Source organism: Parasteatoda tepidariorum, chromosome 5 (assembly GCF_043381705.1).
Source record: "Parasteatoda tepidariorum isolate YZ-2023 chromosome 5, CAS_Ptep_4.0, whole genome shotgun sequence".
NCBI classification, from domain to species: domain Eukaryota; kingdom Metazoa; phylum Arthropoda; class Arachnida; order Araneae; family Theridiidae; genus Parasteatoda; species Parasteatoda tepidariorum.
Window position 1 is genome coordinate 65,242,375 of NC_092208.1, and position 13,558 is coordinate 65,255,932.

At 26.2% G+C, this 13,558-nt stretch overlaps 1 protein-coding gene across 2 annotated transcripts in view; it reads left to right on the forward strand.

Annotated features, from left to right (window-relative positions):
• The window catches only part of LOC107449981 (RNA polymerase II elongation factor), a 45,838-nt gene extending 33,497 nt beyond the window's left edge, over positions 1–12,341 (forward strand). For both annotated transcript variants that reach the window (XM_071181549.1, XM_016065675.3), the window contains exons 5-9: positions 1,979–2,032; positions 3,557–3,711; positions 7,980–8,126; positions 9,441–9,512; positions 10,604–12,341. In XM_071181549.1, the coding sequence (XP_071037650.1) occupies positions 1,979–2,032; positions 3,557–3,711; positions 7,980–8,126; positions 9,441–9,512; positions 10,604–10,612 (437 nt within the window). In that variant the 3' untranslated portion in view covers positions 10,613–12,341. The remainder of the gene's footprint in view (positions 1–1,978; positions 2,033–3,556; positions 3,712–7,979; positions 8,127–9,440; positions 9,513–10,603) is intronic.
• The last annotated feature ends 1,217 nt before the right edge of the window (positions 12,342–13,558 follow it).

Below are 13,558 nucleotides of genomic sequence, written 5' to 3' on the forward strand. Positions count from 1 at the left end.
AGAAGTCATTTCAACTTGAGGGGTCTCATAACCTGTGTGGTCCAGATGAAAAGATCAAAAGATGCCGATGTCAGAATTATTTCAGGAGTGCAGTACCATTTTCTCTCCTTTCTTTACAAAGATAAGGCAAGGTGACAAGAGAAAGATTGATTTTTCGGTGGTGAAATAGCTTAACAATATTTTTAGTTATGGATAAGGCAAAAAATTTTTATTTACATGCTTTAAAAATGGTGAAAAGTTGCATTTTTTTAGCTTGCAAAAGTAGTGTCCGGTTTGTAGAGATAAAAAGCAACGTTTCAGGACCAAAATGACTGTCCGCGTCTGGTTACGGGAGTGTCCGCTTTGCGGAGAATGTACGTAATGGTTTATTCATGGAAGATTCCCGGGGATTAAAAAATATGTCCGTATTGAGAGCCGTCCGTTTTGCAGAAGTGTCCATAACAGGAGGTTTCACTGTATATATATGTGTGTGTGTAACATAAAAAGCTTCAATTAAACTTTTTATGTTATTCATTTTCTGTAAATCCTTTTCTTAATTTATTATTCAAAACGAAACACCCACTCTCACACTTTTAAATTCACATCCTGTCTTTTAATCTATTTTTACTTCAAGTATGCGTTAATTAGCAGTTTCCCCTTGCAATTTGCATTTTGCAATTACATTTTTCCCCTTGCAATTTGTGGGAACCCCGCTACCTGTTTAATAAACCAATTATAATTATTAATGTTTCCCTTTTTTCCTGAGATCTAATAAAATAAAGGGCTACTTTCCCTAGCATAAAGACGAAAGCTCACAGATTTTGGAGTGCGATTTGAGCTCCACCAATGCTAGAAAGTGATCTGAATACAGGATGTAAAGTTCAATAAAAATATTTTTTCCTTCCAACTGTTTGTCTGCGTGGCTGAACATTCGACCACGACTGCTAACATCACACACACACACATATATTTATATATATATACAAGACTTTGAGTGCAGTATAGTTAAGCAAATTTTATTAGGTTGCTGAGGTGAAATACATTATCTGAAAGAATATTTTGATGGTTTCTGTTCATATTTCACTTTATGAAGAAAAAGCGAAATAAGAGATAATAGAAGAAAGCAAATGTAACGAAAAGAAAAACAGCAAAAAAATATTTATTATTTTCAAAATCAAAGTAGTCTATACAAATAAGGTATAGAATCACGTTTTATATAGAGTAGTGATATTCTGTTGCAGATTATCGATTGTGAACTGATTTCTTTCACAGGTTAGTGATAAAAAAGGTTTTACTTTATTTTTTCCTTTCTTAAGCCATCAAAAGCCTAATTACAAGACTACAAAATTTGACCTTTATCTGACGTATAACTCAGGTTCAGGTGGGCTCTAAGTAATCCTATATATCTATGGCTCGGATTAAAATTGTTCAAGCCTGGACGTATCTCTAACTAGCACCACATCTTTTTTTTGAACTGGCCAAAATTAACCTAACTTTTCAAGGGAAAAAAAAGTTTTATTTTCCACTTCTATATTAACACTAGAAGTATAAAATCATTCTGTGAGTGTCAAATCATATAGTTGCATTTCTTTACTGCAGGTGTGTGCAGTGCTGTAAAGTCTTGATTCTTTAAATAGGTCTATTCACTTTTATCTATCACTATAAATGTGCATACTAATTTGGTAGATAGAGAAGTAAAGAATTTGTGTGCTGAAAATGCAAACTTTTTTAAATAAAATTTTGTAATTTAAACAGATTTAGAGGGTTTCGAACTTTAGTATTTAGTTTAAAAATTAACGCATAAATTATTTACTTTTGATTGCATCCTTAAAATGAAGCTCTGTACTTCGTTTAATTGCAATCTGCGTTTGGTATAAAATTACCCAGAAATTTAAAGTCTTGGCTCCATAGTTTCCAAAACCTAAAAATCACTGAACCACCTAAATAAAGTTCTTTATCATTAAGAAACTTTACGTAAAAAATTATTTTTTTCTTTCAGAACAAGAGGATGATTTTGGAAATCCTGATGATTTGGGTGCAAAAATAGAAGATTATATCCTTTATTTTTTCATAAAAAATATCAAGCATAATAACTGTTTTTTTTTCTGCAGTGATTTTTTTTATTATTTTAATTATTTTCAAGAATTAGTTAAATTACATTATAAAATAAGTAGTATGTGCAGTTAACCTTATATCATGTAAGTCAATGTTCTCTCTAGGCGTTTTTAGAAGGGCGGCCTACCCTGCCAACTAATCCCCATGAATGCACCTCTTTGCCCTTTTTATAAATATGAGAATCCCTGAAAACCTTATACCTTCCCTTAAAATTACTGCCGTTTTATTCATTTTCCATTTTTAAGAAACATATCTGTTAAAATAAACACAACTGTTAAAATAATAATTCTATACGAAAATTATCTGTTTTATTGGTTTAATTCTGACTACTATTACAAATATTTACTTTGTTAGGATTATTCTCAACTGGTTTAATTTTTATAAGTTTTTCTTTTTTCAAGGGGGTATATTAATAAATTTTTTAAGTGATTTTAAGTTTTATTATTTTTTAAATAAATATCTTTTTTTTTTTAAATAAACAAACAATACATCTTTAAATGTTCATTTTTTAATAATTTTCAGTAAAATTAGGAAAAAAAATTTTTGTTTACTTTTATATATATATATATATATATTGGGATTTNAAATATATATATATATATATATATATATATTAAAAAAAATTTTGCATAAAGATTTTCTCTTTACATGCCTTTAATTATTGTTTATAAACTACACATTTTTACTCTTATTTAGATAATGAGGGAAAATTACTCTTTTGTAATCTTCACGTCAAATAGAATAAGATAGTAACTTAAAAAATGTTGAAGGTCAAATTCAGTTATTACACATTTTGGTAAATTTTTAGGGTATTAAGTGCCTTTTTCTATGAGGAAGCACCCAACCCTTTTTTATTCCTAGAGTGAAATCTGGATAAACTATTTTTTCATCTTAAAAGGTATATAAATTCAACAGGTCTGTACTTCTTATTATGGTGTAAATTATTTTAACAATGCAAAATCTGTTTTAACCCACAAAAGTTTATATTTTGTGAAAGATAAATATTTACTCTTTTGTGTTTTAAATATTTTTAGTTAGCTAAGTTGTGTTACAAATTATTGGCAAAAGATTTATATGTTATCTTTAAATATTGATCTTAGATTTTCCCTTTTTCTTATCGAAATTATAATTACTAAAGCTTTTTTTAAAAAAAACATTTTGTTAAGATAGTTGATATGACCTTTTTTAAATTAAATATTTTGCCATTTATCCTTAATTAATAACATGTATATTTGAAGAGTTTGGTGACTCCAATATGGAATACAATATCTATACTTATTGTTATAATGTAAACTATTTTTACTATATTAATTTCTTAGATTTTCCCTTTTTCTTATCAAAATTATAATTACTTGCACCTTTTTTTTTAAGATAATTAAAATAACCTTTTTTTTTAAAATTAAACAATACTTAATTAATGATAAGCTTTTTTTTAAATTAAACAATCCTTAATTAATGACACGTATATTTGAAGAGTTTGGTGACACCAATATGAAATACAAGAATAGAGTCCGTAGCAGGGTTGCTAACTTGAAAGATTCAAAAAATCCTGCATTGAGAGTAAATGTTTTAAAAGGATTGATTGAGCCTGCTAGAATAGCTGTCATGACAGCAGATGTAAGTATTTTTTTTTTGTATTTTTTACTTATGGGACACAATGATTTTAAAATTATATTAAAATATTTTTTAATGACTAGAAGCTATATTCCCTGCTCACTCAGATCATTGAATCCCATGATTGTTTTGCTTCCATTATTTTTTTTTTTCCTTTAAAAGTCAATATTTTAAACAAAAACAACATTTTGTTAATAATGATAACAAAAATAAAATAAATGACTTCCTAGATTAAAACAATATTCAAATATGGATTGGTTTACTTTGTACTATATAGACTGAAGCAAAAGACAGCATGAATATACCTAGCAACTACCTAACACAAATACACAAATGAAAATACCTAAATGGACATACTAGAGTTTCAGTTCCGTATACAAGATCTTCCTCAATATCTAAACGTAAATTTAAAAGCAAGGAGTGTTTTTGTTTATGGAACTGAATTTATAGTATGTAAATATATGTACATTCATTTGTGCTTTATTCACGTTTTTTGCTGTAATGTTACACTGTACTAAAAAAAAAAAATTTAAAGAACGCAGAATGTATGACTTATTAGGAAGTAATTTTACTTGTTAATAAAACACATGTTATTATATCAGTTGAAATAGTTTTCTTTATTGAATTAATATTTTTATGTTTATAAATCACTAAATCCCATGATTACTTTGCATTAAAAAATTTTTCCCTTAAAAGTCATATTTTGAACTAAAAGAATATTTTGTTAATAATCTTAACAAAAATAAAATAAATGATTTCCAGTTTTTAAACACTATTCAACTGTGCTAAAGAAAATTTTACTCCTAAGGAAAATAGAAATAAAGAATATATTCTTGTTAACAACACTTGTCATTATGTCATAAGAAATCCGTTTTTTTTTTCTGTCTTGAATTAGGTTTTTTATACTATAAAAACATTCCAATATAAATTTTTATAACAATTCCAGGGTAAATAAGATGCTGTAGACGGCCATTTTGAGGTTTGTTTTATTATTTAAACGAAAAATGAATTTTTAAAATTTTTTACCGAGTTTTAATAAGATCAATATATAAAAGCAATTAGTTAAAAAAAATTTATATATTTTACTATTTTTAAAAATATTGTTGTGGAAGGGGAAGCAAAATTAAGCGTTTTTGAAAATCTATATTTGAAATGGGATTTCTGCTCTTATACTTGTTGAATGTTCTTTAGCTTACTTTTTAAAGTAGCACTATTTAACTTCAATAAAAATATAAAAAAAATTGTGCGCCAAATTGACAACATTTTAAAATTTGTTAACAGGTTGTAGAAGGAATATTTAGATCTTAGCTTTATTATTTATTTCAAAAATATGTAAAAGTTAAGAGCTTTGCAGATTTTATTTAGTAAGATCGATGTATAAAAGAAGTCAATTAAACTTTTTTTTTATAAATATTAAAAATATCGTCACAGAACAGCAAATTGAAAATTTTTAGAAATCTATACTTAATAAGGAAATTTAGCTCTTATATGAGTTAAATCTTGCTGGCATATTTTTTAAAGATGATAACCCTATTTTATTATAAAGAAAAAAAATTTCTACTAAATCTCAAACATCATTTTTAATTAAGAACTTATATTTGAAATTTGTCAGCTCATTATAGAAAAGACTTTCAATCCTTCCTGTCAAATTAAAAGGAAAATGCAAAGTTTACAAATAATGTTTTGATTTATTCATAACATTGCTAATTTGCTTAGGAAATTAAAAAAAAGGGAATTTTTATAGATCAAAAATAGTTTCAGGAAACAAATTAGCAGTTTGAGAGCAATGAAATTAGCTTCTGTCTTCATGTGTGAGAAACTCCTGTATCATTATATTTTCTTAAAAACAGTACTTCAACTGTATCACTTTCAATCGCTGACACTTATGCAACATAAAATCCTTTATTCTTTAAATTTTTCAATCGTACTACAACAAAATTATTTACAACAAACTACTAACATCATTAATGTTTTTGTTTGATAACACTCGATCATCCTCAAAAACTTATGTAAAGACATTGTGGATTTGAAGCAAATTTTCTCTTTCCCCTACTAAAATACAGAAAAGTGAGTTTGCAAAAACTCCCAATTTGTTTTTGATTAAAACCTTAACAAAATGTAATGTTTGTGGGATAGATTTCAGCATTTGTTAGCATTGACGCTGTAATCCCTGATGATCTTTTTTATTTTTCTCTTCTGAAGAAACCATCTCACAAATTTAGTTTGTTCTTTACTTCTTGTTGAAATAAATACAATCAAACTGATATATTTTACATGTTTATGAAGAAAATGACAGTTTTCTAGTTACCTCCAGGACAAAAATCTCTCCTCTGCAACAATTTGTGATGTTTAATATGCAACGATCAGTTATTATTTTCTCAGAACAATATCTCTCATTCAAATTTAATGTATTCTTTAAAATTAAATTTAAAATGTGTTTGTAAAAAATGTCTTTTATAACTTTAAAAACTTAAAAAATATATTAATATTGTTGCAGAGTGACACCTTCGTATTTAGCATTATTTATTTTTTCTGAAATTATTTCAAAATTTTATTTTTTTAATTGTAAGTAATTTTTTTTAATTTTCTACATTTTAAGTTTCTAAGTCTTTTAGTTTTTGCACCTCAAACTGAAATGTAGTGTGAAGCTTATGGGAGATGAAAAGAAGTGCACTTGGGCACTTTAACAATAACTTCTTTCAAACAAATTGGAATTTTAAAGAAGCTCATGTTAAGCTTCTTAAATGAAATAGCTTTTTCGGTATAATAAGGTGCATTTCTCCTTAAGTCCTTGGGTGCATTTCTGTGCATTGCTGAATGGTTCGTGTGTTTTTTTGTTAAGTAAATAATTTTTAAATGATTATTATTATTTATATGACTGTTATTTTGTTTATTTTTTACTTCACTGTTTTCTCTCAACATTTTTCTATGTACTTATTGTGAAATTGAATACCCAAAGTAGCTATGTCTCCTACAATTTTTTAATACAGTGAGAGAGCCCATTAGAATATTAAAAAAGTTTTTAACTTTTTTATCAGATGAACTATTTAATGGAATTTTATTATTTTTAAACGAATAATCTTAAGTCCTTTTTATTTTTTAAAAAAAATTAAAACATATCTTACTCATTTTTATTTTTAAAATTCTGTCTTATGGTAATCAATCTTTATTATTATAATTACTTAGGCAATGTTATTAATGTTATAAAATCAGCATTTTTTTGTATAATTAAAATTTTTTATTTCGAAATTATTTATTTTTAATTGGTTTAGGATTTCTGATTGTGCGATTTTGATATAAGGGAAACAATACTCAAACATAAATTTTATTGCAATGTCTAACAGGCGATATATTACCATATACAGTCAGACCTCGATATATGGTCACCCCGCATATAAGGTCACTTTTCCAAAGTCCCGGCTCACTGAATAGGAATTCTTTGTTACAGATTATCGGATATATGGTCAAGTTTTAAATATCGTTATCGCTTATAAGGTCATTTTTATCTGAGGCGAGGGGAGCTCTTTTCTAACAAAAGCCTATTTAACTTCCTTACGAGACAATTACCCTTTTCGACTTCTCGGAAAATGTTGCAGCCAATGAACAAGCTACAATTTCTGAAATTGCTTCACAAGTTGTGGACAGTGAGGACAATGATAGTGATCCTGCGACTAGCTGTAACCTAAGTGGAGGCCTTCAATGCAATAAATGTCTTACGAAATTTTTTTAAAAACCGTGAGGGAGCTGAGGAACATTTCGAGAAGTTACAAAATCTAGAAAACATTGTTCGAAAAATGAAACCAAAAACGAGACAGACCTGCATAAATGATTATTTTAAATAAGGTAAGATGTAATGTATGTACACTTTGAGAAAATTTGTAAACAGCTCTATTTTAAATTAAATTTTTTTTTTAAATCTAACTTTCTTTAATTCTTTATTAATTTTGTTAAAATTTATTGACTTGAATATTTAATTTATGGCTGATCGTTTTCGTTTGTATTACCATTTTGAAAAATCATAATGTGTACTATTTACATGCTTAGTTACGAACTGCCAAGGAATCGGTTAAAAGGTCACCCCGCTTATAAGGTCACTTTTGAGATCTGACTGTATATATCGAGGTCTGACTGTATATATTTTTTATATCATCCAGGCTTAACTCTGCAATAAAAATATTGAGGGACAATTAAACAACTAAATTAAACAAGTTTTAATTTTTAACGTAAAGATTGTAGCAATCATCAAAATCCTAATATGTAATCATGTTTAGGACATGGCAAGTGAGGAAATGAAAAACCTTCGTCAAAAATTTACCAAAGAAGCAATAAATGATGCCCAAATGGCTGTAACTGGTGGTACTAAAACGGACTTACTGAAGTGTGGAAAGTGCAAAAAGAGCAACTGTACATACAATCAAGTAAGACATATTCTTAACTCATATAATTATCTCAGATTAACTCTTTAACTGGAGGTTTCTCCATTATGCAACATTTTTCTACCTAATATCATAAAGAAACTCATTTTACAATGCAGAGAAGACTATTTGTCAAAATGCTACTTTCTATGTTTAAGATTAGTTATCTAAGTTCAATTTATTTACCCAACCACTATGTTTGGTTGCTTTACATAACACCAGGTGAAGTAAGGATATTAATTTTTCTTGAATGTTGTGATATATTTGAATATTTTTAGAATGAATAATCTATGATAATAAAGAAAGTAATATAAGTACAGCATAGAACAAAGTATGCATGTAATCTGAAAAAAATAAACAAAATTGTCTTTATATTTTATAGATATATTTTTGTATTGCATGTATGTTTAATTATTATTTTTTTTTAAAGCAATGATTATTCTTTCAATCATTTAAAGCTCAATCGGAATTTTCTTAACATTTCTTGTGTCTGTAAGAGTCCCAGACATTTTATGAAAGGTCCAGTCTTTGTAAACTTGTGAAAAAACTAACATAACTACTGCATAACACAACTACTAGATTACTTTTAATGTGTAGCACAATAAGAAGCTTCAAATATTTATTAAATTTATAATAAAAAAGTGATAGAAATGAATTTTTAATTAAAAAATTTTTAATTAAAAAATTTTATGAATGAATGAAACTAAAATTTTTGCCCCAGAGACAGACTGATATATATTCCTCTCCTGCTCCCTTCGCTTATGTCATCAACTTCCACACAGAAGATGATGTTAAATGAGGAGGGACTTGAAGGTTGGGGGCAAAAGCAAAATTTTGCTTTTCTTTTAGATCCATTATTTATTTATTTTTTCAGAAAGGAAAAATCCATTTCAATCCATTTGCAAAACAATAAAAGAGAAAGTAAACAGGTTTGTGAAAGGCCCATTTTTATGATAAAATATTTTGTAAGGAATCCTATTTTTATGATAAAATATTTCGTGAAGAGACTGTTCGTGGGCCCAAGTTTCTTTTAAAAAGAACCCAGGTCAGTATAGATTTGTGCAGCTAGAATCTTGGGTCAACAAAGTATTGTGTGCATTTTAGTTATTTATTGTGACTTTATACCTAAGAAAATTGGAAATTTTTTTTTTATGTTGTATGGATATTTAATTGATTTACTGTACTCCTTATAAGCTCAAATTCACTTTTTAATAAAAAAACTTTTAACTTTTTTTTTTCCATTTATTTTAAGAAACAACTGCTTTCCCTATTATTAAACCTTGACTTGAGATGAATTCTTTATATTAATTCTCACAGGTGCAGACTAGAAGTGCTGATGAACCTATGACAACTTTTGTATATTGCAATGAGTGTGGACATCGGTGGAAGGTAAGAATTTTTTGTTTTATTTTATTGATTTTTGCACTTTTGATACATTGGTGTAAAAAATATCTTAAATCAAAATCATAGTGTAGGCAAACTTTTTCTTGCAAAAGCTCAAATTAACACCATGTTACTTCCTTTTTTTATCATGTGATTTGTGGTAGCTAATTTAATATCAGTTTCATTTTATTTCAATATGTAATGATGGGGAATCCAATCACTTTCACCTCCTCCCTTGTTATCCTTGAAATGCATTTGAATGTCTGTATTTTACTAATTTTGATCTGTGCTTTCATCATCACCATAAACTTTTTTATTTAACAAAATGATTCTCATGTAAGCTATACCATGATTAATTCCATTGTTTAGAAACTTTGTGATGGAAAGAAATGTGTGTGCATGCATGCATGCATGTTTTTTTTTTCTTTTCTTTTTATTGACCTCCAAATCATATACATTTCTGTATTAAGTGTTATGTGCCTGCTATTTTAAAATATATTTTTTAAACTTTCCTTCCCTTCTTTCTTTTCTTACTTTGAATTCTCATTTTTATTAATCTTGTTTGTGTTCTTAATTGTACTTCTTTGTTTTTGTTCTAAACACCTTTCTTATTTTAGTGATTTTCCTATTGTTGTGTCTTAAATAATTGAGATTTATATTTTACTTGATTATTCCCTCTTTTTGAGCTATTTAATTCTGTGAGCGAATTTATTTATCTTGAAAAATCATTATTAAATCATTATCATTAATTTATTTATTTAATTTTTTTTTTTTGGTAGCATTGTGGCTTTTGCTTTTTTTTATTTTCTTCAGTGATTTGTTTTTTTTTAAAAATAATGTAATTTTTTTTAAAGAGTTATTCTTTTAAAATTATTTATCTTAATTTGACGTTTTGTTATCTGTCCCTAAGTATAATTCTTTATTTTGATGTTCTTTATGGTCCCACATATTTACATTGTTTTATTTTTTTCCTAACTATTCTTGTATTAACATCTTTATCATAGCTTTACTGCTAGAATTTAGTGCATATTGCAAATTGAAAACTTTTTTTTTTAATAACTGATTCATTTTTTATAATATGGTATATCTGTTTTTAGTTCTGCTGAAAACTTTCCCCCTCAAAAGAATTTTTTTTCTGCAAATCAACTGGAAAGTGCACAGATTTAATCCTTTGCTGGTGTCTAGTGTAAATAGTCATTATTATGTGGTTGGAGTGTGTGCATTGTTAAAAGCAACATTGTCATCTTGTCCACTTTTCATATTTTGTAAAGACATGATTGAAATTTTTCTATGTTACATTAAAGATTGACTATATTATGTAGTCTTACATATTGCAATTTATTTAGTTATTGTATGTCTAGAGTAAAAGTTATAAGCTTTTTTTTTTGTAATTTTTGTGACAAAATTTGGACTAATTTATTCTTTTATCTCCATAATTTTAATTCTTCTTTTTTTTCTATATTACATACATAAATTTAGACTTAGAAACTGAACTTGATATTCTTTAATGTGTAGAAAAGAAATGAAAAAATTACTGATAAATTTATTAGTCAATCTGACCTAGTTGTCAAAATGACTTTTAAATTCATTTATATTGTCTTGAATAACAAAACTTATTGTGTTAAAAAAAAAAACTAAAATTATTAATAATTTTGAAGTTAAGTACCAAAATTGATTTTTCTATTAAAAAAATAAGCAAGAATAAAAAAAAGAGTAAATTTTTTTTTCATAAATTCCTTTTTTTAGTTGGTAACTAATAGTTATACCACATTTTTCAATTTTTTTTTTTTTTTTAATTTAATGGAAAAATTTTAAATTTGTTAAAGAAAAACTTACATATTGTTTCTTGTGTCAATTTTTATTGCTTCAATACAATTATTAGAAATCATTATTCACTTTAAATAATTAGGGTTATGTTTCTTTATTTTTTAAAAATTTTCATTTGGTAAATATATTACATTCCTAGTTGTACCACCTAATTTGTTATTCTGTGTTTTGGGAAAAGCAATAGGTTTTATGAGATTCGTTTTTGTACCTCACATATGCCAAGTGTCTTATAATCCATATTCCTTTGTATTTATTTTATTTAAACACTAAACTTTTATGAGGAAATTTTAAGTTGCCATCAACCATTAAAGTTTTTTTAATTCAAATTTTATTGAAAATTTAATACTGTGCCATCTCAGGTAAATATGAATTCTAATGCTTCTAATTCTTACCTTTGTGTATCAATCCAGAAGGAACATGGTTAACTTTTAAAGAGATTATATTAATTTTTTCTCTGCAATATTTTAAAGACCTGTTTTCACTCTTTTGATCATATCTGTTAAAAAATTAAAAATGTTTGAAGAAAAGAAATATTTTTTCATTCATTTTCCTGGCTAGAGATTATTTTTTTTCTTCTGTAAATTTGTTTTCTTTGTGTAATTTTTTGAGAAAAATTTGTAGAACAGTTACTGTTGTTGAATACCTTTTTATGTATCTTTTCTATTCTTAGTATAACCTAGGTTTATTTGTTAAAATAAGGAAAACGCTCAATTTATGGTTCAGGTTTTGTTCAAATATGTGTGATTTTTTTTAAAAACTTTTTTTTCTATTACTGAGTTACTCTTAAGATTATAAAATGTATGTTAGAAATTTCCCCTTAAATTTACCAGAGCATTAAGTTGTGTGTCATGTTTTATATTTAGCTGTAAATTTGTAAACCTTTTAATTTTTGAAAAAAAGTTAACAATTGTAGATTTTAAGACAGGTTGGAATTGATTGTAAAGTATTTTATTGGTTTGTAGATGACGTTAAGTAATTCACAAAATAAAAATATTCATTCATTGTCAATTTGCCTCTTTATTATAAATGGTTGAAGGTATGAACTCTCACTATAAAGAGCTGTTGCGAATGATAATTCACTGTTCTGCGATTGAATGTCTACATGTTTTGCTTTGATGTTTACAGCAAACTGAATATCAAGAACATCAAATGAAAATTGTTGTTCTTTCATAAAATTATAAGCTTTAAATTATATTTTACTCTTATTTATAAAATTTTGAGTATAATTATTATTTTTATTACAGCATATATGATTTTATAACTACTACATTATAATTTTAAAAAAATATACTGAATACTAAAAGAACTATCGTAGTGGCTATTATCTAGAATATTCATAATTTTTATGTTCATTACTTTAAAGTTATAACTAAATTTGTATTGAATCGTGTTTAAAACAGACTTGACATGAGAACTATATAATAAAAATATTTCTAATGAACCTCTGGAAAAAAATCATAATACATATTTATGGGGTTTTTGTATATAAAAAATATTTTGTATATATTGTTATATATACAAAATATTTTTTATTTACAAAACCCCATAAATATGTATTATGATTTTTTGAACAATATTTCTGTCAAAAAAAAAAACAATTAATTTCCAATCAACATGAACAGAATAGATTATGATTTTCCTTTCTTTTTCTAGAAACGAAATTTTTACTTAATTCTATTAGAATTCTCTTTTATTTGCTTGTATTATGTTTTTTCTCTGATAACTAATCATTATTGCTGTATTAATCAAAATATTACATGTATTATTAATTTCAAAGCAATCTAACATATGAAAAGCCTAAAATTTTGAGCTTCCTGAAAGCATTTTTTTTCAATTAAAATTCTAGTAAATATTTTAAAATTTATTCCTTGCTCTAATTATGTAATTTACAATTTCCTTTTATAAAATTATTTTGGGACTTTTTTTTCTCCAAAGTATATAGAGGAAAGGTATAGTGACCAATCAAATAATATGATGAGAGTAAGCTCTTATGACTCTCTTTCAATCAACAAAGTTATTATAACTTACCAGGGTTGGGTTTTTGACGTTAAAAAGTGGTTTTTGACATGACAAGGGTATAATACTGGTTTAAACCGTCAAAAACCCGTCAAAAATGTCAAAAACTGAAGTTTGCCAAGAAAATATATAAACTTCAAAACTACCAACAGTTGCCATGCATTATATTGAAATTTAATTATACTATAGGTAATCAGCAGGTTTTAAAA